General features: G+C 48.1%; 1 protein-coding gene across 1 annotated transcript in view; it reads left to right on the top strand.

The window, feature by feature from the left end:
• Positions 1-1,799: 1,799 nt before the first annotated feature.
• The window catches only part of LOC8037386 (ficolin-1-like), a 53,012-nt gene continuing 31,830 nt past the window's right edge, over positions 1,800-22,981 (top strand). Inside the window, exon 1 of the mRNA XM_040211874.1 lies at positions 1,800-1,944. Within this exon, the coding sequence (XP_040067808.1) occupies positions 1,800-1,944 (145 nt within the window). The remainder of the gene's footprint in view (positions 1,945-22,981) is intronic.

Raw genomic sequence — 22,981 nt, forward strand, 5'->3', positions numbered from 1 at the left:
TTGCTCAACGATGCAATACAATTGCACGTTTGTTCCATGATGAAAGTGAGCGGATCCAATTCGCGGTTGCGATTCGAGCGCCAGAGTGAATGCACTGTTAGAGCTGTAGTATTGGAGCTGATTAGATTGCCTTTCGATTCCTAATATATATAAACGATATCGTTAACGGGCCGCTTGTATCATGAGCCTACGATATTGTATGCTCATGATACTAACGTGTTCTTTTCATGAGATCATCTACAAGAGCTTCAAGTAACTGCAAAGAGCTCGTTTGTAAAACTATATGTATGGTTAGAGTCTACTCAGCTAGTGTTAAGCACAACGAAAAAAATATGTTATATTCAGATCAAAGAACAAACCGCTGGAGTAAAAACCCCATATTCAATTTCCAAATTAGACAATAGAGTTTACTACGGCACACAGATTCTTGGAGTATGGTTTGAGGAATTTTTAAGTTAGACAAAGCATGTAAATAACCTAAGATGTAACATCTCACGTTCAATTGAAATGCTGCGCAAACTAAGGGGATTACTACCAAACTGGCTCAAGCTACAGTTGTACTACGCTCTTGTCAATCCTCGCTTACAATATTCTCTATCAGTGTGGGGCAGAACCACAAAAACACGCACTGGAAAAAATATTCCTTTTACAAAAGAAGGCTGCAAGAATTATTAAAAATTTAGGGTACATCGAAAAAAGCACCCTCATTCAAAAATGAAGGTTATTACAAATAAAATATGTCCTCTCACACAAATTGCCGATCCTCGTTTTTGATCAGATAAAGCACGATGTGACATAGTTCTTTGATACTTATCTTAATAAACCTGCGGAATATAATTTCAGGCGCACCGCTTTTAGAAAACCAAACGTTAGAACTAACTGTGGAACTCAAAAACCAGATTACCGATTTCCTAACCTAGTAAATAAACACCCAAACATTGTACGAAAAGCACAGCAGTGTAGAAAAAAGCCACAAGTTCAGGAAAAAAGTAAAACATGTTTTCCTTGAAGCTAATCGCTTACCTTAGATTATTGTTATAAAAAGTAAATTTTACGTTTGCATATGGCAAATAAAATGTCTTCAGTATGTCTTTTTTTTTCCCATGGTGTTAGGAAGTGTTATGATATGTTGATGCCAGACGGGTGTTGGATGATATTGTGGATAACGACCATGTCAATGTAAATAAATGCAGTTTCATCTTGTCTTTGTTTTATAATTTGCTTGTTTTGTTTGTTTCAATTTTTTGGTTTTTATTGTGGCACATTGCTTATGTTCATTTGTTTATATGAATAATATTGATCTTAATAGTTCACAGATGTCTAGGTTTATTTTAATTTTGTTCCTTAATTATTGGGGCGGGGGAGGGGGGGGAGACACATCAGAAGGCTTTTTGCCTTCTGTTGCTGCAGCCACCCAGACACATGTGTAACACATGTGTAACACATCTGTGCCTGAACTAAACTATTCTATTCTATAATGTCTTTGACTTTTGAATAGGGTCAATTACTTGTGCAGAGAAAAATAACAAAAAGTAAGAAAAGTTCCACAGAAGATGTTTTTAAAAGGTAATTCAACTGAAATACAATTGTTTTCCTAAAAACGAAAGCTCCCCGGTCAATCTCTTCCCCTCAGCCTACATCAACAAAAAAAATCATAGCGCAACTTTAGTTTTTGTTGCAGGTGCTCATTCGAATCATCCACGTGATGTCCTTATGCTATAAATAGGAGGAGAGATAAAGAGAGAGGAGCATTTGTTACGACTTATGAGAATATTTTTACCATCGACAAAGATCTCAAGATGTTCGTAGTATCCCTCTTCATACCTCTTGTGGCTGGGAACGTCTTTATGGAAAGCAGTATTCGGCGTGTTCCGGAAATAACCGAAAGACAGCACACGCCGACGAAAACCTACATGATATTTGACCCCTGCAACACGAACAAACGTGAGACCACTTTTTCCATCTATCCACGTAGACCAAACAATGTTTCGGGGATATCATTATGTTCGTTAATAGCGACATATCGGGTGCAATGTACAGTGGGCCAATTTTTTAATAATATTGCCGCGCGCAGACTTGCAGAGGGTTCTCGTTTGTTCTTGCTGCGAACATAACTTCTATCGTTTTTGTTGTTCTAGAAAGTGCGTGTTCATTCTCACCCCAAGCGCGCTACGCTCGAACGTTCCCCGCCGAATCTTCGAGATAGTGACTCATTCTAGATAAGAGGCCGCCCGCGACCTTGTCGAGTCAGTCTCGCCTCTGCGCTCGATCCTGCGGTTTCGCCAACATCGACGCCCGCGACGCTCTGCTGTTTTCTTTTGTACCCTTTTATTTTTGGCACTAGTTCGCCACATTAAACGTTTATTTCTTCTTGTTCATTTTCTGTTTTCTTTTGGTCACCACCCGTGACAATATGACGCGAGCGTCGACCGCCGGGACGGCCAGCGCTGTGCCGCGGTGGGATGCGGCGACACGCGAGAGATTATGCGCGTGCGCACAAAGCTCTTTCCTGTACGAGCGTCGTCTGCTAGGCTGTTCTTTGACCACACACAGACCCTGTTGATTATCTGCTGGCATAGTTAAAGGGGCGATGCAACAATTTTTGTACTTTGCGCAAATACCGCTTAAAACGGATCCCTGATAATAATGACCGTTTATCACCCCACACAATGCAAGTTCCAGAAAAAGAAATTAAAGAAAAACGAGCACCGGTTCACCCCCTCAACTCGCAAGCAGAACAAGCAGGAAGGAGACTGGCCGGAGTCAGGACTTTTGCAGACGCTGTCAGGAAGACCCGGACGTGCTCTATACGGACGCGGCCTCGTACTCTACTCCCATCTCGGGCAGGTGCATCGCGGTGTGCCGCCCGAACGGTGAGAGGCGAACAGCTGCCTCTTTGCTCGGATCACTGTCCGTCGCAGAAGCGGAGGAAGCGGCAATGGCCTTAGCTATAACTAGCACCCAACACACAAGGAGATGCGATCCAAACGAAATGGTTACCATACTCACCGACTCTCAGGCTGATTGCAGGGCATGGGCAGGAGGACTCGTTTCTGAATGGAGTAGAAGAATCCTAGCCCACCTAACCCACGAAGAACTCCCTTTGATTCACATACTGTGGACACCCGGCCACACTCTTCTTCAGGGTAATGAGAGTGCAAACTCTCTCGCTCAAGCACTGACCTTCCGAGCAGCCCGGCATGGGGAAGAGGAGTTGGTCGAGAGCAACTCGACTAGACCCGTCTGCAACCGTCAGCAGTCAGACGACGAAACCGAAGAACGCCCCACACAAAGTCCGCAACTCGAAACCTCTAATCAGGTTACAGAATATTACCGATCTGGGCGAAGGACATATCCACCTCCACACAAAGGCTTAAGCAGACGCGAAGCTACCGAATGGAGGCGCATACAAACACAGACTTTTCCAAATCTACACCATATTCATCTCTTCTTTCCTGGCAGCTATCGAGGCACATGCCCGGGCTGCAATTCCCCGACCCCCACACTCTATCACTCTACCTGGCCTTGTCCGACTCCACTCGGAGAAGAGATTCAACCCCTACCAAATCCTTCCACATCCTCCTGGGAGACTGCCCTACTCGGCTCGGGCCCTGAGCAACAGCGAGAGCTGATCGCTCGGGCCAGAAAAATAGTAGTACTCTGCGGGGCCCTGGACGTGGGGACCATCAAACTATATACCGCAGCCAATGCTACAAGCCATCAAAACCAATCCAGTGATTTCACCCTGCCGTGTGACATTCTGCTTCCACGCGCAGTTGTACCCAACGGGAAGGCCACGAGTTAACGATGGACTGGCCAAGATAACTCGTAGCGACGGCTGCTGTACAACGCAACGTAAAACGGAGTATAGACAGGGTTTTCGCTTCATGTTCGGTATTATCAACTGCGTTGTTGCTCTCGTCATCTAGCCTATGTAGCCGGGTAGTCACACTTTTTTTTTGACCAGCGGGCGTGCGCACTTTTTTATGGCACCTCGAGTGCCTATAGAAACACGGGAACGTGTTGTGAGAGTGTCGATGGGCAGCATGACGCAAAGGGGTATCGCAATAACAGTCCGGGTTACACAGGGTAACGTCAATAGGATTTTGAACGCATTTCAAGAGGAAGGCGTTCATCGGCGATGCACTTCGACATTGCGAGCGCCCTGCTCTCCCTTGCTACGGAGCGGGGGCTGAGTGCGATCAACGGAATAGCCTAGCAGACCACGCTCGCACTCGAAAGGGCTTCGTGCGAACGCGCTTAATTTCTCCCGCATAGCCGCAAGCCTCCGCGACACGGCACTGGTCGGCTGGCGGTTGACGCTCGCTTGATATTAGAGAGTTTTAGTCGACCGTTTTCGCTTTCTCGCTCCGCTCTATGGAAAGCGGGGTCGCCATCGCGCACGCGTGACCTGGTCTGGGATTTGAGCGTGAAGCGTCAGCTCCGCTTTCCTCGCCATTTTAGTAAGCGCGTTCCACTCTCAGTAAAGCTCGCCACTTGAAAGCATGCTTGGGAGCGCGCACGACCGTTATGAACCTCGCTGCACTAAGATGGCTGCGCAGACTTTGTTTGAAACGGCGTCCTCAAGAAAAAAAATTCCGGTGGCTTAGTTCGGCTATGCCAGGATTCGTAGCGTGAGCTTATGCGCACAAAATGAGAGGTGCTACCAAGCGGCTCCGGTGCAGCGTCAGACTTGGCTACTGCGCAACGGAGGCTCACAGCTGGGCACGCGGCGCCGCCAGTGCGTCTGCCGCGGCTACGAAGCCACTCCTCTGGAATGTGCAGACCGGCCAGGCACGCGGTGGCAGCGGAGCGCGCAGCGGCGGCGGCTCCGGCGCGCCAGCTGTGCGTCGTGTGACGTCACTGCTGCTCGCGCATGCGCAGCACGGAGCACGGCTCATTATGCGAGCCACGCGAAAGTGCTCAACGTCGGACAGTGTAGCTCACGCTACAAAACGTTTCACGGTGTTCGAGAAAAGGTGACATACAGAGCCTCCGGCTCAGCAACACTTCCTTTGATTTGATTGCTCTCAAAACTCTGACTGACTGACTGGTGTTCGAGAGCCTCTGGCTGCTTCGGGAAACCGCTGGTCACAATCTTTTTACGGACCCTGACCGGTGGAAACAGATGCTGCCTTGTCTAAGTTAGCGGGCTCGACTTGTTTAATCCGAGCAGTCGGCAAACGAGCAGATATTTTGTTAGGTTATTTTAGGCAGCAAGACAGTGCAAATTAGCTAAAGTGATTGCTCCATTTATATCCCTACTCTTCTGTTGTCCCAATGAAATTAGTTTTTTCTTCTTCGTTTTCTTCGGTTTGCGAACGGGTACCTTGGTGTTTATGTGGACTGCGGAACACCGTTAGCGGAAACAACCAAAATATCCTGTTCTTATTTTTCACCTTAAATTCGAGGGGTTGGCATCACCTATGGGTGTCGAATAAAGCGCTCGTTAGGGGCACTAATCTGAGCAAATAACTTTTAGCTCGCTCAATAACTGTTAAAGAAATAAACTGCAAATAAAAGCGATTTTGTCGTGTTCGTATTAAGAGTGGAGCGCAGTGTACGTATGTGCCTTGGGAAATGACACAAAACCACTTTGCTTCTTTTTCGTCTTTTTTTTTTCAATTGTTTTTTGAAAGTACATTTTTCGGCTCGAACTCCTGCCTAGTTTCAGCCTCACTTGTGCTACTTTGTTTTCTAGAGGTGCAATAGAAGGCTACGCCCCCCAATGCAGGTCTACATTTACACTACTGAAGCCAACAGTAACATTGTAATTTGATTACATTCAATATTCACATTCACACCTGAGAAGTAAAATGGCAGATATTAGTAAATGTTCTTTTATGCAAATATTTCTAGATGCCTTTAAGCCTATAGTTGGACAAGTATTTCGCTAAGCACAAAATATTTGATGTCATTCACTGGGATCATTTTATGCATTCCGATATTGACCCCCCCCCCCCCCCCAAGAAAAAAAAAAGAAATATGTTAGACCATCTGCATCACGCCCATGGTCTTCGTAGGGTTTGTCCAGCTGACAAATTATGCCGACTCACTGTCTGGTACTTCACGACGAGCACCCTAATGTGACCAGAAAAGTATGGCTTCTGATTCTTTGATGGATGGCATATGGGCGTGCTGTGCGGTCAACGAAACCTCAACCGTTGTCCAGGGGTTCTCCCTCGTCTTTGACGGCCTAATAAAAAGAACAAAAAGGCACTCTTACAACACGGCAGCATTTAAACACTACCAAAACATGTGATATGAGACTTTACTCATATAAGATAAAGCTATTTCCATGGTAGGGTTGTAAAAAATGTGTATCGTAAATTTAAAAAAAAAAAAAATTTAGTTGTTCTTTAATTCCGCTAAGCTGTCAAACTGTGCATGCGAGGTCCGCTACGCCGGACTTCGAAACGAAACTTCTGAAAAGCCTTTTAATCTACTGTTACTGCTGTGAAGTCCAGCGTCGTGTTTGCTAATGCTTGCATTGTTTATGCCTGTCTGGTTTTCATCAGACAAAATCTTGACGTGGAATATTTTTTCAACCGTTCTTGGTAACTTTTTTCAAAACACCGCCGGGTAACATATTCGGCCGCCATTATTTGGGCATCGCTTTTAGTGCGAGACGCATGACTAGAACCAAGTTCACATCCAGCATCGACGCAGCATTTGCGACTAATACATTTAGACTCGCATCCGTGACAAACAATGACGCAGCTCTCTTGCTCCCTTGACGCTTGGCCAAAAGAAGGCGTCCTCGAAGAATAGTGGCAGCACTTTTAGAAAGGCTGTATTCAAGTCCATTATTTTCTAAACTTACCAAGGAAATCCAAGGCGAACATTTTCAGACGCAAGTTAAACAATTTAAACATTTGGTGCAAATGTGAATAAATAAACTTGAGAGGAACGGTTTGTTTGGTGCGGCTTGCGAGCGCTATGCTTGTGGGTAACTTTCAGTGGCATTTTCGACAGGAGGGCGCGTGCACAGGTGTAATTGGCGTTCAAGCACGCGTTCCCGTACATCTGACTGCATAGCCATAGAAGGATCACAAAAACGCGACGACTTTACCCAAAGCCCCTTCATGTTTCAAAAGTAGTGCAATGTCCGTCCATGCTCGAGGGACGTGCAACGTGCAGCCCTTGGGGAGATCATGGCGGTACAGCGCGAGACTGAGCTAGATTTCAGACACCATTAACTTCCTGGAAGTGGCGCGCGGCACGTTCCTCTAGCATTTCTACAACAAAAAGTTATAGCCCCTCTATCCTGGGAAAAGTGGCGCCATTCATTGTTGTAGAAATACTCGAGGCACGTGCCGCGCGCCACTAAAGCCTACGCTTTACTTGTTGATTCGGCCTCGTTCAGGCTAAGGTCATGGTGAAAAACATCGACGCGTTTTGAGTAACAGCCATCTTGAGATCTAAGCGATCACGCTAAGGACGCTGAGGGCAGTCCGCTCTGCAACTTGTGAAGCGGAGCGCACGCTCACTCCGCTAACTAATCGCTCCAACTCAGAGCGGGCCACGCATGGGCGGTGCGGACGATGCTTCTTGCAGAGCGGAAAGTAGAGCATAGAGGGCTCATAAAAGTGGCCTACTAAAACTCACCAATTACAAACGCGCGATGTCGTGACTTGTCCTGACACTGCCCATGAATACATTGTTGTTTCTTCGTGCCGAAACAAAAGTAAAGACGTAAATTAATGGCGTATCAAAAAGAGTGACTTTTTACCAGACAGTTCAGCTGTGCTATAAACAATGGAAACGCGAAATTTACTCAAATTATGCAGGGTCTCTCCTGTGAGAACAGCTCCAGTTTTGCGAGGGCCAACCACTTATGTTTGTTCATGTCAGCGAGCAGGTGGCCGAAGCTCTCGTTGATGGGACCCACGGTGAGGTTCACAATACTGGAGAACACCGACGAGTTCCGTCCAAACGCTCATTCAAGTTAGAACAGACGGTTGAAATAGGCCATTCGACAAAGAACCATGCAAAGCTCTTGCGAGATCGGCAAAACCCTGCGCTGATCTGTCGGGCGCTGGGATTTGGAGGCCCACTTGCAGAGTAGCCAGGTCCTTCTGGAAGCGGGATTGCTTCCTAAATGATTTTCCTTCTACGTTGGCAATGTCCAGCAGACCGCGTTCGGAAGGGAAGCTTCGGCACTTCTTGGTATGAGTATTACAAATCACAGACTCGATGTCTCGCCAGCTTAATTTCGTTAGTAGAAGTCTCCCTTCATGAGGACAGCAGGGGATTCATCGTGCAGGTGCCTTGCTAGCCTTGTGGAACACTGTATAACTCGTACTCGCAATGCGCAAACTTCGTCCTGTTCCTTCCTTTTTCTATTTCGAATACGTAAGTCCGTTTCATTTTTAATTAGAGTGTAGCAGAAGCTACGAGAGCGAGTGCCGGCCTTTCAGCGTCCTTGACCAGCACGCGCGCTCGTGCAGTGCAAGTACCGTGTAGAGCAGCATGCTAAGGGTGCCTTCATATGCGCGCTTTGTTTAGGGTGGAGACATCTGGCCATTGTCCCACACTTTTATTTTTATTTTTTGTTCAGAAGCGCGGGAAAGAGCGTGTCCCTGAACGCGTTTTTGGCGCTGACTGTGCTGTGGAAACATTTTGTTTTCGTCGATTTCTTTGTATGTTACCCGTGAGCGCGTGCTGTCGGCATCAAGTACTACAAAGGGTAGCATCACCCTTAATAGAAGGACATTGAGGCACCCTAAACATGCTCATGCTTATACCTTCGGGTTCACTCGCACACAAGGTGGAACTATTATATTTATATTTTATAGCTCATTATTCTTCGGGTGTGTGCCTACTCTTTTGTGTTTATTATTAGCAACTTTTAGCGATGGTGGTACCGCGGTGTGAGAATCGCGCTCCCTAGCTCCTGGATGATTGGCCTCATATAAAATAGACTTGCGTACACCTTCCTGGCGTAAAACAATAACGTAAGGCTATAATTCTGCTCGTCTATAGCAAAACAAGAATTACATAAGCGTCGCAGACCCAGCCTTGTCCCGCTGTTCTATGACAATCATCCAGATGACAGCCATTTTGACAGACACCAGTGCGCCCCCTATAGGTCGTGAAAGATGCGAATTTTCGCCTTCGTTTTTACTACCTCTACAAGTACGCTCCCTCTCACTCTCTTGGTGTTAATATTTTGTTGTTTCTGTGTTACAAGAACGTCAACTTGTGGGGCTACGCAAGCGAATTTTTTTAACGCTCTCGAAACGTTTTTACGCTGAAAAAAAACGGTCCACTAAAACGCGTTTTAAGACCTCCCCTTTCAATTTCGCCGAAGCAGGCCGCGCATGCGCAGTTTGACACCCTCTGAGCGGAGCGGAAACTAGAAACGATCTACTAAAACCCTCTATTATTAAAACATTGGGCCACTGTACACGGGGCAACACCATGGAGTTTTCGTAGACCGTTTCAGTACCTCCGCTACACTCTCCCGAACGGAGACGCCACTACAGCGCATGCGCGGAGCGATCCTTTCCTTTCAGAGTCCGGGACCTCGTAGCGGGTGTCGGGGAACTTTGCGGGCCAGCGGAAACGATCCACGAAAACTCCCTAGTGTTAGCGCGAACGCGAAATCTACAATTAATTTTCTTTAGTTGTATTTCTAAAGGTTACTGTCGAGCTCGAAATTTAACGGGCTAGGTTACATTCCAAAGTGAGCACTTTCCGCCATCCCAGCAGTTTTTTATTACAGCCTCTAGATTTTAAGAGAAGTGGGAGAAAAAAAACGGGGATTGCTTTTAGTGCTACGCGCATTGTGCCTTGATATAACGGGTGTTTGCGAGAGATCCGAACCCAACTTTTCGCACCGCAAAAATAAACTAGACATCTCGGGGAGCTCAAACTCATTCAGAATGTAGCCCCAGCCGTTGGAGCAACATGCCAAAGTTTCAGCACCAACCGTTATCTCATTTAAAAGTTACAAGTGATGTTTCCAAATTTCGATGAAAAGATGGGCCCATTTTCGCCCACTTTCGGTTTCTGGCGCCGTAGAGCTCCATGTATTCGAGAGCTCCGTGGGTCGCCATTTTTCTAGTGAAATTTTCATAAAATCGCTTATAATTTATGAATAATATAAGAGTTGATGCTGAAACTTTGGCATCTTGCTCGAACGGCTACGGCTACGTTCGGAAGGAGGTTGAGCTCTCCGCAAAGTCTAGTTTATTTTTGCGGTGCGGAAATTCGTTGTGATTGCCTGAAGCTGAGCAGGTTGGTTATTCATGCTTATGAGATATGCCAGCTGAACGAAGGAAGAAATATACAAGACAGGAGAGAGACGCAAGGAACATACACATGCACTCCGCTGGACTAACAACCATTTACTGAATAACGTCCCCTTCGTCGACTTTCATTTAACGGATAACTTTTTTTTCGTCGACTTTAATTATTGCCTGGATGAAATAATCTCCATCGTATTCATCGCTTCAGTTTAAAAAACCTTGCTTCCCCAGAGGTAACGCCTTCTGTGGGCTCATTCAGGCTATTTTACACACGGGACTTGATTGATTGATTGGGGGTTGATGGCGCATCAGCAACTAAGGCTATATTGCGCCAAGCTTAGACTAATGTAATTCGGGTTTAAGAAGAGGAAAGAACTATAGTAGCGAAATATATGATAAAACCATGAACATGAGTGTGTATAAATGTAAACAATATGACAATGAATTTAGGATAGAAAGTAAAATCACAGTCGGTGTAGGAGGCCGATATCAGTGAGGAAATTAAAAACACAACTGTATGGAATTACACACGGGACGTTTCCTGCAAATACTTCTTTTCTTTTGTGGAGGCAGTGCTTGCACACTCGCCCTTCTTCTCCTCGATAGCTAGGGACACTTGAATTTTCCTTGCGATTTTTTTTTTGTATCTAGCCATGATGGTGATGTTTCAGAAAAAGGGAGCACATTGGCATTGACGACAATGCGCTGGAAGATGGCCCGCTGCTGCAAATGTGCGCACGGAGGCGGCGTGTTCTCTGGTGGGGTCACTGACACAGCGCCCAGTTTGTCCGATGTAACATTTCCCACATGACAGCGGAATGTTGTAAACAACAGCGCTTTCACATGGGGCGTGTTGAGTCCTGTGAGCGGTGCCGCACGTGGTCTTTTTGTTGTTGTAGGCCTCACTGATAACCTTCCGGCACATGGCATATGACTTGTTGGGAGCTGAGAAAATGACTTGTATTCCATGCTGGCCAGCGATCTTTTTCAGGCGATTTGCAACCCCGTGGAGTAGGGCAACACCACTAGAGGTGTTGCCCATGTGAAAGCGCTGTTGTTCCGCCCCCAACATTCCGCTGTCATGTGGGGAATGTTAAACCGGACAAACTGGGCGCTGTGTCAATGACCGCACCAGAGAACATGCCGCCTCCGTACGCACAATACAGCAGCAGCGGGCCATTTTCTGGCGCATTGTCGCCAATGCCAAGGTGCTCCCGTTTTCTCAAACATCACCATCATGGCTAGACACAAAAACCAGATCGCAAGGGAAATTCTATACTCCGTTTCACCTTATCTTGTACCACAGCGAAGGCTGAAAGCGCGAGCTCATAGCGTCGACAGCTGCCCTTACTGCACGAGAGCTTGTGCCGCCGAGATCCGCCCCAGAGCAAGGAGCTCGCGCTTACAGCCTTTCCTGGGGTACAAAACAAACAAACACATTAGTTGTTAGTTGTTTATACAGCAGGAGTTTAGTCTGCCGGAACATGGCGACGTTGTTACCCACTGTAGATAAGCAATTTAACCAGTGCAGTACGACTGCTTGCCAGGGGTCTTTAACGTGCGCCACGCAGTAGTGATACACGACCGCACCCCGGTACGATGCTTATCCGGATCGAAACGGGCAGAGGTGGGGATTGAGCCCAGGACCTCTCGGTTCTGCAGCGCGAGCTTTCGCTCCACGTGCTCTGAGCTGGTGTGTGCTAGACCACTCGGCCACCGATCCCCCACCCCTCGGGTACAACATAAGGTGAAACATAGTATAGCCATCGAGGAGGACGAGTGCGTAAGCACTGCCTTCATTGTACTACATACAAAAGAAAAGAAGTATTTGCAGGAAGCGCCCCCTGTGTAAAATAGCCTGAATGAGCCCACAGAAGACGTTACCTCTGGGGAAGCAAGGTTTTTCTAAACTGAAGTGATGAATATAATGAATATTTCATTTAGGCAATAATCAAAGTCGACAAAGGAAAAGAAGTTATCCATTAAATGAAAGTCAGCGAAAGAAAAGTCGTTATTCAATAAATGGTTGCGTCCAGAGGAGTGCATGTGTATGCACCTTGTGTCTCTCTCTCTGTCTTGTATGTTCCTTCCTTCATTCAGCTGGCATGTCTCACAAGCGGAAATCTGGGTGCGTGTTTTTCACAAACACCCGGTACATACTATATAATGTTCCATATCCTTTTTAGATATATTTCATGCTCGCTATTTTCCTTGTACATCCATGTAATTGTGCTTTCTTCTAAAACAAACGAGAGCATAGCGCGGGGTCGCTAGAATCAGCGACAACATTCCGCTGTCAGGGGGCGTCGCGGCGCTGGGCCACCGTGACACCCCCCCCCCCCCACCCCATTTACTGCCCACCTGCACCCCCTGACCGCTGCACAAGGGGCTGCTCGTCTCCCCCCCCCCCCCCCCCCCCCCCCCTTCAGTGACGCCACTGAGCGCACTAGATTAGCCCTCCCAGCTAAAAACATTTTTTTTAAGAAACACAAGAATACAAAGAAAAAGACGGACTGATTGATGCATCTTCGGGTTCCCTCTGCACAATGAATTTGTTAGAGAGTGACTAGACACGCCTCGAACATTTCAATCCTCCGATCTTTGGGATTCTGAAGTCAGAGCTCGTCGAGGTCGGTAATGCTGATCCGCTGCTCCACGGGAATGATTCCACACCTGCCAACGAACACTCCAGTGCGACCAAGAATGTTTTCCCAAGATGCCCTCAGAGGCGTCGGAACAATTCGAAAGATAACGGGGGGGGGGGGGGGGGGGGGGGGGGGCGTAGCCAGAGGGGAGGTTTATTGCGTTTGAGACCCTTTCCCCCTCAACCCGGAAACCAGCCGACTTTATAATTACACATGCATCTTGACTCCCTTTCTCCCCCTCCGCATACCAACTCAAGACATCACAGTCCCCTCCGCACCCCTGTCCCCCCCTGCACCCCCCAACCCCACCCCTCCACTGGGAAAGGGGGGTGTCATCTCAGACCAAGGGAAGAGCTCGAAATTTCATGGCGGACGTCTCTCGCGGAGATCGGTCTCAAGTGCGCATGCGGGGCATTGACCAAAAAAACGACCCAAAAAACCACGTGACCCCCGTCGCGCAGTGAAACCCTCTCTGTACTACAGGCTCTGTGTTATCTCGTTACATGGGAACTCAACGCGGTCCAGCACACTCAAAGGCGAGTGTGTGAAAGAGCCTTTACCCATTCAACAATAACATGTCGTGACCGAGCTCGAGACCTCAACAACCTACTCAGCCTGCGTTAAACACGCACACACACAAACACCATAGGCTTAACAAAATCATAACACCAAATGTACTCTTAAATTTTGTAGAGCGCAGCTCTTATGCGCCCGTTTCCGGCTTGAGCGGCGTCGCCGTCGGCGTAACCGCGCGGTGCATTATGCGTAAATTTCCCCGCTAAATCTAACGGAAAGATTTTCCCGCTAAAGCTAGCGGAAAAATTTCCCCGCTAAATCTAGCGGAAAAACTTCCCCGCAAAATCTAGCGGAAAAATTTCCCTGCTAAATCTAGCGGAAAAATTTCCCCGCTAAATCTAGCGGGAAAATTTCTCTGGGGGTCACGTGACCCCCAGGTAACGTGACCCCCCCCCCCCCCCCCCCCGAGGTCGCGTGACCCCCCTCCCCGAGGTCACGTGGGGGGGTCACGGGCCCTCGGGGGGGGGGGGGGGGTCACGTGACCCCCCACGTGGAACCCCCTACCCCGAGGTCACGTGACCCCACACGTGACCCCCCCCCCGAGAACAGGGGACCTTCAGTACCCTTTCCTCCTCCCCCCTCAAGAGCTGCACTCTAATTCGGCGTTACAGGGAGTTAAGTTGTAAACGGCTTTCATTTTTAGAGTGCAGCTCTTAGGCGCCCGTGTCCGGCTTGAGCGGTGTCGCCGTCGCCGTCGGCGTAACTAAGGTCACCCCAAAGCCACGTGACCCCCCAAGGTCACCCCAAGGTCACGCGACCCCTAAGTGAATAGCTCAAATATGTTAGTTATATATTTGTGTTATTGGTTTGGTCATGTTGCGATTGCTGTATGGACGAGAATACAATTAGAGGTGAAACCAATTTAAAAAAATGCCAAAACGTTAATGCAGTTTCAATATTATTTAATTCATGTTTACGTTTTTACGCTGATTTAAAAATTGTGTGCAAATTTCGCACAATAAAAAAAAATCCCGCAGTCATTTTAGACACATCGTCGCTTTTGTCGTCTGCGCACCCACTAAGGACATGCCGCCGATATCATGGCGACATCATTGAAACGACCGCGTCACTCTTTCAAGCGCCGTTGTGGGCAGGGCTTGCCGAGCGCTTTTGGCGCGCACGTTTTAAATCGTATTAGAGCACGTGAAACTTTATTGATTATCATAGTGGAAAGCATTACTTTTTTCAGCTTTTTGTTGGATTGCCCTCTAATATTAATTGATGTCAATAATGCAGTTACAACCTGACCCGTAATAGCAAAAAATAAAAGGTTAATTAACATAGTTTAGTTCATTAGCTAACTTCCACCATGAGTATATGTTCACCTAGGCTAATAGGTCAATGGTGACGACAGCACTCGTTTAACTGTCACCCACTGTCACCTCCTGACTCTGTTCCAAGTCTCACCCAAATGGATCCGAATTACTACGGCGGGTCATGTCACGTGACAACACAGACTAAAAAAAAGCTGGGCGGGAGTTGGTTTTCGCGTAAAAAAAGTGGTCCCTTGGTTTATCCCTGATGACGTCATTTAAGTGTCATGCTGTTGCCGGTCGTGATCCTGACGGCGTCTCAGCAGCGGGGGTGTATGTGGCAGACGCCTGTTCTGCTGCTGGTGACAGACCACGGAAGCTCCGGCAGCCACGAGTTGGGACGCCGCGAAGACAGTGACACTCGCGTATGCTTGTACTTTTCGCCAGCATTTAGAAGGCCAACCGCAAGGATCGCGACCTCCGACAGCATAGCACTCCCGCTTCTCTGGCGCCATGTATTGCCATTTCAGGTCCATTTTCGATGTATGGGCAGGATAGGACGCGAAACACATCAGGCACCGTAGTAATATAGCGGGGTGCCCAGTCCAACCTGGGTCTGTGAGCTCTAATCTTGTTTTAGCGTTTAAGCAGTCACCGTAATGTACTGGTCCCACGCAGACCAGTTTACTATATTGACTGCTTGGATGCAGGGTGTGACGGAAGAGTCCCGAACATCTGTTATCGCCCAAGAGTCAATGTAAGAGAACATTCCGGAGATATATAATTCCCCCAGCATCTGCTGTACGCGTTGTGACCCTCGGATGTACGGCACGTAAAATTATCCAAGAAGCGAAGACAAAGTTTACGTTGGTTAAACAGTTCGTGATTGCAGAACGCAGAGAAGGCAGACGGAAAGCAAGACATGGTTTGGTTTGGAAAGCGTTTAATACCAAATAGAGGGTTGGGGTAAGAAAGAGTGCGCCGGTGACTCCGAGGGCTGGGCGCTGGCATGAGGATTAAGGAGTTAGGCAAGTATATGTGGATGTCCTGCTTGGCCTCGAAAACAATGTCTGGGAGGCTTCGTAACACCCGTCTTTTGTCTTGTTCCTGTCCGGGAGGGTGACCCAACCTTTAAGTGTAGCGATGTCTTGGTATCGATGTTTATTCCTTGCTTCCTCGAGTGCAGGGCGGTCCCACAGTATGTGGGCCATGTCGTGCTTCAGGCCCGTGTCGCACCTCTTGCAATGGTCGGATTTCTACCTTTTTCCCCAGGTCGCAATTCTGGCCGGGTCTATTGTCGCTTTAGCCCTTATTCTTAGTAGAAGTACTCTCGCCCTTCGACCGAAATCCTTCCTGGGAAGGGGATCAGGGTCTGCAGGGATTTTAGTTTTGTTCTGTATTTTTCCCTTATTCGAATCCTGGCTTCTCTGGGATCGTACTCGCCGCGTAGTCGAATGGGGTCGGTACTGGGTCGCAAGCCGTGAATTACCCGTGGTCGTGTGGTACTGGAAGCAGCTCTACTTGCCCGGATTTAAAAAACACGGGACGGGGAATTCGATCTGCTCCTTCATTTCCTGGGATTCCGGCATGGGCCCATCCAGTTCTTGCTTGTACACCTCTATTTGCAAGTTGCGAGACAATATGGCGGATAAGTCTGCAAGGACTGTTTCGGGTTCTGCACTCCTTGACGGCATCCTGTGAATCCGAGAATATCCAAAGATTTCCTGGTATGCTTTCAGAGTTAATGATGCATTTACAGGCGCCAAGTGAACAGCACGAAGTAGCATGTAGTTCTTCTTGCTTTGTAGATGACTTGGCTGGGATATTTTGGTGATGATTTCTGTTTAAAGCAGGGAAATCGACTGCGACCGACTTTCAGGGTATCGGTCTCTCGACGCTTGCCATGTCCGTTTAGGCAGCAACAGTGTGGTTCCGGTCCTAGCTTTCAACTAGCTTGATGTGCGCCTTGGCTCGTCTTGCTACTTGCTCGGCGTCTCCCTCGCGGGGTAAGGGCTTGCTGTAGGTGACCTCCGTCAGGTCTTCCCGAGAAGGAAGACTAGCGGAGAGTTTGGAAGGTAATTAGTAGTCTTTCTTAGAAGTTCAACGATGGCCCTGCCTTGGGTTGTGAACTCAAGCCTTTCGTCCTGGTCATCCATGCGAGCCTTGACAACGTCGTACAGATCATTGATGCCGGCTAAGTCCAGAGCTCACCCCGGGGGGTAAACTTCGGCAGACCCGTGATCTCCCGTCTTGGCTGGTTGTTAAGGGTTTCCAGTCTTTGCCACTGTCCCTTCCTGAGCCAGAAGTGCCTGGCGCCATAGCACACTCGCGATACTACAAGGGCCGTGTACATCCCTTCGGCAATGGCTACTGTTGCACCTCCTCGGGCACTGCATATTCGCCTAATGACATAAAGTGCCGAGCTGCAGTGTTTGATGGTGTATTCTAGTTAAGCGTAGGCAGATGCGTTCTCCTCGATCGTGATTCCCAATATATTGATCGAGGGAGATGGCTGGATTTTTTTCCGCGCAAGTATGAGGTTCATCTGCTCAGCGATCTTATTGTCTTGAAGTGCTTTCGATGCTATGACGATGTAGTTGGTCTTTTCTGGTGAAGCATTTATCCCCGACCCGGGCCAGATGAGCTTCAATCACGTCCAGTACGTTTTGTAAAGATTCTTGCTGCGCAGCTATGCTCATGTGATTCTTCGACAGGATGGTAACGTCGTCGGCATACACCGTGAATCCTAAATCTTTTATCTTGACGAGTTCGTGCCGCAGGGTGGCCATGACTATGTTGAATAAGGTCGGCGAGAGTGCAGAACCTTGGGGACTCCGATCCGGTTCACTCGCGTGTTAACCCTCTCGAAAAGGCCAAAAACCATTGTGTATGTTCTCCCTTCTAAGAAACTTTTGATGAAATTCAAGGTTATGCTTGTTAGTCCGGTGTCCTTGCTTCTCAATTGATCGATTCATGGGGTAAAGAGTCGAATGCTTTTGATGTCGAGCAACGATTGCGTCTGAGTGTTTGAGCTTGCTTTCTTTGCTTCGGATGATGCCGGCCGAAATGAGAATCAGGCTTTTCTGTGTGCCTAGGCTGGGGCGAAAGCCCTTCTGTGCAGGGTGGAAGGCGCTGGTAGACTCCAGAAACCATTTCATGCAAGTGAGTACCATCCTTTCCATGGTTTGGCAAACGCAGGAAGTCATCGACATGGGTCTGTAATTGCCGATATTTCCCTTGGCATTTCCTGGTTTGGGAATATGAATTACGGAGGAATTTCCTTTAGCCTCCACCATAGCCCTCGTGATATCATGGCGAGCTGCAGGGATCTTCCGACCGTTGCGGTACTTTTGTACCGACTGAAGCCGCTTAGCCCAGATCTTGCGAAGATTAAGGTCGGGTCCAGGGGCGTCTTCTTCCACGCTGCATTCTATAATGGCTCCCTGGAGCACGCTGTGCAGGAGATCTTCAAAGCCGGAGTCTACGAAGTCATCTCCTGTACGAATTTTTCTGAATTTATCCCAGTGCACGATATTTATCATCTTTATCGTGCCGTCCTTTAATTAACGACTTGGCGGGAACTTGATTGCTATCGTGAAGTGGCCATTACACAAGTTGTCCGGGAGGCATTTCCATTTGCGATGATGCGTGAACGTGTTCGAAGTTAAAGTCATGTCGGGCGAGGTGTCCTTTTGCCCGGCTCTCGCTGCCATCCTGGTCTTCGCGCCTTGCTTATTAACGAGATGAAGTCGAAATGTCTGCATTCCGCCCAGCAGATCGTCCCTCTTTGCGTCTGGTAATTGTAGCCCCAAGCAGTGTGTTGAAGATTAAAATCTCCGCCGTACAGCTTCTGGTCTCTCGGGTACAAATGGTGTAGGTGAGCGATCCACCCGTGGTCGACCTTCTTGATGCCCGGCCTGTAGTAGACCGATACGAATATGATGTTGTGGTGCTTATGGACCGAGGTTCGCACCGCGATGACTTCTTGATTTTCAGTGCAAAACTGCCTGGGTTCAATTCGGTGCTGAGGCCAAACGCTGCGCATGTAGGCCACTGCATAACTTGGTTTGGAGGGGGATGACAGGTCTGTCTGTCTTGTCACTGGGGTGATCGTAGGGCGTGGGTAGCATAAATACTGCCAAACTTTGAATTGTATGGAGTGAGCTTCTTGAAGTAAAAGAACGTCAGGGTGCTTGTCGGGTACGTCCAGTAGTTTTAGTCGTAGCTCAGCTGCTCGCTGGCCGAGACTCCGGCAGTTCCACTTGAGAACCCTTATCATGCTATTGTGGGGACAGGCTGCAGAGTGATCTGGCCTGAGTCCAGATCGACTAGTGCTTCTTGTCTTCCTCTTGCTGTGCCTTGAGCGCCGCGTGGACGTTGTCCAGCTCAGCCTTCGGGAAGTTGAACTTGCTGCGTAGTTCTTGAATTTTGGCCGTCAAGTTGGATGGCGGTGAGGGCATTGTGCCTTGCATCGCTTTGTTGATCCACAAGGAGCCGCTTGGGGAGATCGGGACTCTGTTTGCCCTGACTTCGGCTTCGGCTTGTTGTTGCTGGGGCTGCTTCTGGTGCTGCCGCTGTTGAAGCAGTTGCTGTTGTTCCTGGAGCATGCGCTGCTCTCGGTAGCTATAAACTTCCTCTCTCATCTTCTTGTTGATTCCTTGCCCCGTCGGACATTGGCGGTTCGTCCAAAGATGGCCCTTCTTCTTGCACCTTTGGCAGAAAGGGGTAATGTCGGCACGCAGGTTCCTGCGTAGGGCTGGTCGGGGCTGGGTTTTGAGTTCCGCAGCGCGGGCACACAGAATCGTTGGGGCAGATCTCGGCCTTGTGGCCGGTGCGGTGGCAGTTGCTGGATGTAACCGCTTTTGGCTTGAAGGGGGACAGTCGCATGAACCTCTTCCCGTAGACCACGCATCATAATAGCTTCCCACCGTCAAAGGTTAGGATTGCAGTATATCATTTTCCGAGCCGGCGAGCCGCAACTACGTGAATCTTCTCGAATTCAATCTCGATATTCAGCGTGTCATCTTGATGGTCTTCTTGGAGGGGGTAGACATCATAGATAACACCCTTGCTGTAGGTAGGGCCATAGGTTCTAAACACCTGGACGGGATTTTCTGTTCCTTGATGGTGACCACCCTAAACTTTTCAAGTCATTCGGTCGATTCTTTCGAGTCCACGCGGACCGAGATCGTGTTGGCCTTTTCGATGAGGTGCATAGAGAATGCAGTGGCTATTTCTGTGCCTTGCAGATGTATCTCCAGTTTTGGTAGGAGCGTCTTGACTGAGACTCTAGATCGCGCCAGGCGGATCTTGTACTCGTACTGCCACTTCTTCGGAGTTTTGGGTCGCGGAGGTGCTTGAAGCTGAGCTGAACCTCGGTGGAGACACTTCCTTTTCCTCTTGCTCATGATTGTCTTCCACTCGTCTTCTTTCTCTTCGGTAGGGTTCGCCAGAGGGCCACTCCCCGACTCTGCGTTCTTGAAGAGTGACGTTCTGCTTTCCGCAGCCACCACGGCGGCGCTAGAATCGCACTTCGTTTCTCTGTGCTTTTCCGGGACGTTCCGGGAGATCTGTCAACATCTTGGCTTCGATTTCTTTTTGAAGTGCCTTTTACGCGGCTCGGCCCGCTTTTCTTTTTTTTTTTTTTTTTTTTTTTTTGGGGGGGGGGGGGGGAGGGGGGGCACGGAATTATGCGAGTCACCGAGGATGTTTTTCAGAATTTCAATGAGATGTTATTTTGATATACTCGAGAGGATCGGCCTTTAAAACTTGCTCATCGGAGCCTGGCTGGTTTAGAGATGGTTGTGTTGACTCACTAAAAACAAAGTATTCTGGTACTTGAAACGTCGGGGGCTTGAGAATGGTGGCCATACCCACCGTTTGACTCGTCGGAATCTCCGCGGCAGTGGCGGTGAGCCCATCTTGACAAACGGCGTTCATGTCCATCTCTTTATATTGCCATGGGTTTGTCTAAAAAACGCTGGAAGTGCCGCTCACCTCATTTGGGTTCTCCGGGGTTGCCTCCTCCCCCCCCCCCCCCCCCCCCCCCCCCCCGACAATCCACGTTGAGTTTAGAACTGGATTAGGCAGTCATAAACGTTCCTTGGGGCCGAGCATATCGGGAACGCCAAAAATACGTCCGTTCTCGTCGGCTGCTTTTTCTTCTTATCAAAGCAAGACAGAATAAGTGATAACATTCTTTTCCCTTCGCTTTATTTTTTTCTGTGTGTGTTGTGAGCTTTTAATGAGAGGAAAGAATGAATAGTGCCGCCACCAGGATATGCAAAGCGTTCGAGTCTGGCACGGGCGTACGTCCGAACAGCCCCAGAATTCTCTTCGTTGCAAGGTCTCCTGGGTTCCCCTGGAAAGCTATATTGCGGCAGTGGCCGATAATAACCGGAAAGAAAGAATCACGACGCGAGTCAACATGAGCTCTTCTCTGCGGTGCTGACTGACTTCGCTGGACGACATATTTGAGTGCCATGTTAGGAGGGCATGCTGAGAACGAGCTCACAATAATAGGCTGCTAAGAACGGCAGTCTTGATGATGCAGAATTCAAGTTGCAAAAGAACTGCGGAAGCTCACCGTCAGCACGCGCTCAGCAGTCGCGCATACAACTATGGCCGCCAATGAATACTCCCTACGATCCGTTCACCCTTAAGCTTTTACTGCGGCCAATGGTAAAAGCACGAGAGCTCAAGGTCGCTGCTTTGAAGCGCTCTTCTGCAGATAGAGCTCTCGCGCTAGAAGTCCATGTCTAAAAGCATATCCTTCTCTATACTGACAAAGCCTGGCAGATAGCCACGAGAAGCGGCCGCGGAAATTAAAAAGGTAGGGCAGCAGACAGCGGATGAGAGGAAAGCCACGTGACAGGCACCTCGCTGCGGCGAGACGCCCAAACACACTTCTCCCGAGCGATGGAATGTCCGCTCGTGCTCCTCGCTTTCCTCGAGCTGCCGCTTCTTTTCTTGCCGGGTTTGAAAACCATGTTTCGGGGCCTCGCCGCTGTAAAACGTGTGCGCTGACGTCCAAGTTTCCCGAAAAATCGGGAAAGCGACAGAACAGCACACGACAAAATAGCACGCGACAAAACAGCAAACAGCAAGGTCAAAACAGTGCGGCATCAAAAGTGCGCAGCGACAGAACAGGACGCGTCAAAACAGTACGCGTCTCAACAGCACGGCGTCAGAACAAAACGGCGTTCAAACAGCACAGTGACAGAACAGCACTTGCCAAATTAGCACAGCGTCAAAACAGCCTGCTGGTTTTCGGTGTCGTTATATTTTGCTACCTATAATATAATAACTTCCCACCCCATGCCAATGGAGTTCAATCCCTTGCCGTTTTCTTGCTATTGATTCTTAATTATGTGACGGTGAAAGTGCTAGATTTAATCTTTATTGTTTAAATAACAGAAGGTGTGACATATTTTTCCATGTTTCGCTGATTGCAGATGCTGCCCTCTATTGCCTAATGCAAAAAAAAAATAACGTATTGATGTACAGTACTTTTTTACACTGTAACTCTTTTATACTACGGAGACAAAAAGAAGACACTGTTTTTTTGTATATTTGACCCCGCTACAGAAAAGCGTCAATGTTTTTTATTTGTTATTTATTTTCTTTTTGCCGTCAGACTTGCACCCATTGCTCTCGCGAACAGTCTCTGAGCGAACATTGATAAGCAGAAAACAGGAGGAAACGAACCGCGAGCAGGGTGACCTCTTAAAATGCCATCAATGCATACCCTAACGTTGAGTGCCTTTCTGTCTGAACGCAACCGACTTGAAGAAGGTGTGACCAGTGCCATAGCTATTATATGTGGGCTCTCTTTGTTTTTCATTCACTCGTTTCAGTATCACGTGTTCGTTTATAGTGAACTCCCCATTTAGGGATTAGAATTGTAGTTAAAGGAACACTGACAGGGTATTTAAGGTGGCGAAGGTTTTTATTTGTTATTTTTGCATGACATATAAAACCTCAATTACACAAAACACAATTTGCGGCTCAAAAGTAATTATCTTTCCACCCGAAAGCCGCCGACCGAGAAGTGGCCAATTTGATTCCCGCTCACTCTCTTCTTCGTGGACACGTGCCGTTTTCTATGGTTTAGACACAACAACCAAAGATAATCAAATTTATGGCTCATTCAAGGCACTCACTCAATACAAAGAGTTGACAAAAATATGACGCCCATTTTTTTTTTTTTTTGTAGCTTCTAAAAGACTGTAAACAAGTTGATTGAAAAAAAAAA

The sequence above is a fragment of the Ixodes scapularis genome, unplaced genomic scaffold, assembly GCF_016920785.2.
Source record: "Ixodes scapularis isolate PalLabHiFi unplaced genomic scaffold, ASM1692078v2 PGA_scaffold13__105_contigs__length_92229423, whole genome shotgun sequence".
In the NCBI taxonomy this organism is placed as follows: Eukaryota; Metazoa; Arthropoda; class Arachnida; order Ixodida; family Ixodidae; genus Ixodes; species Ixodes scapularis.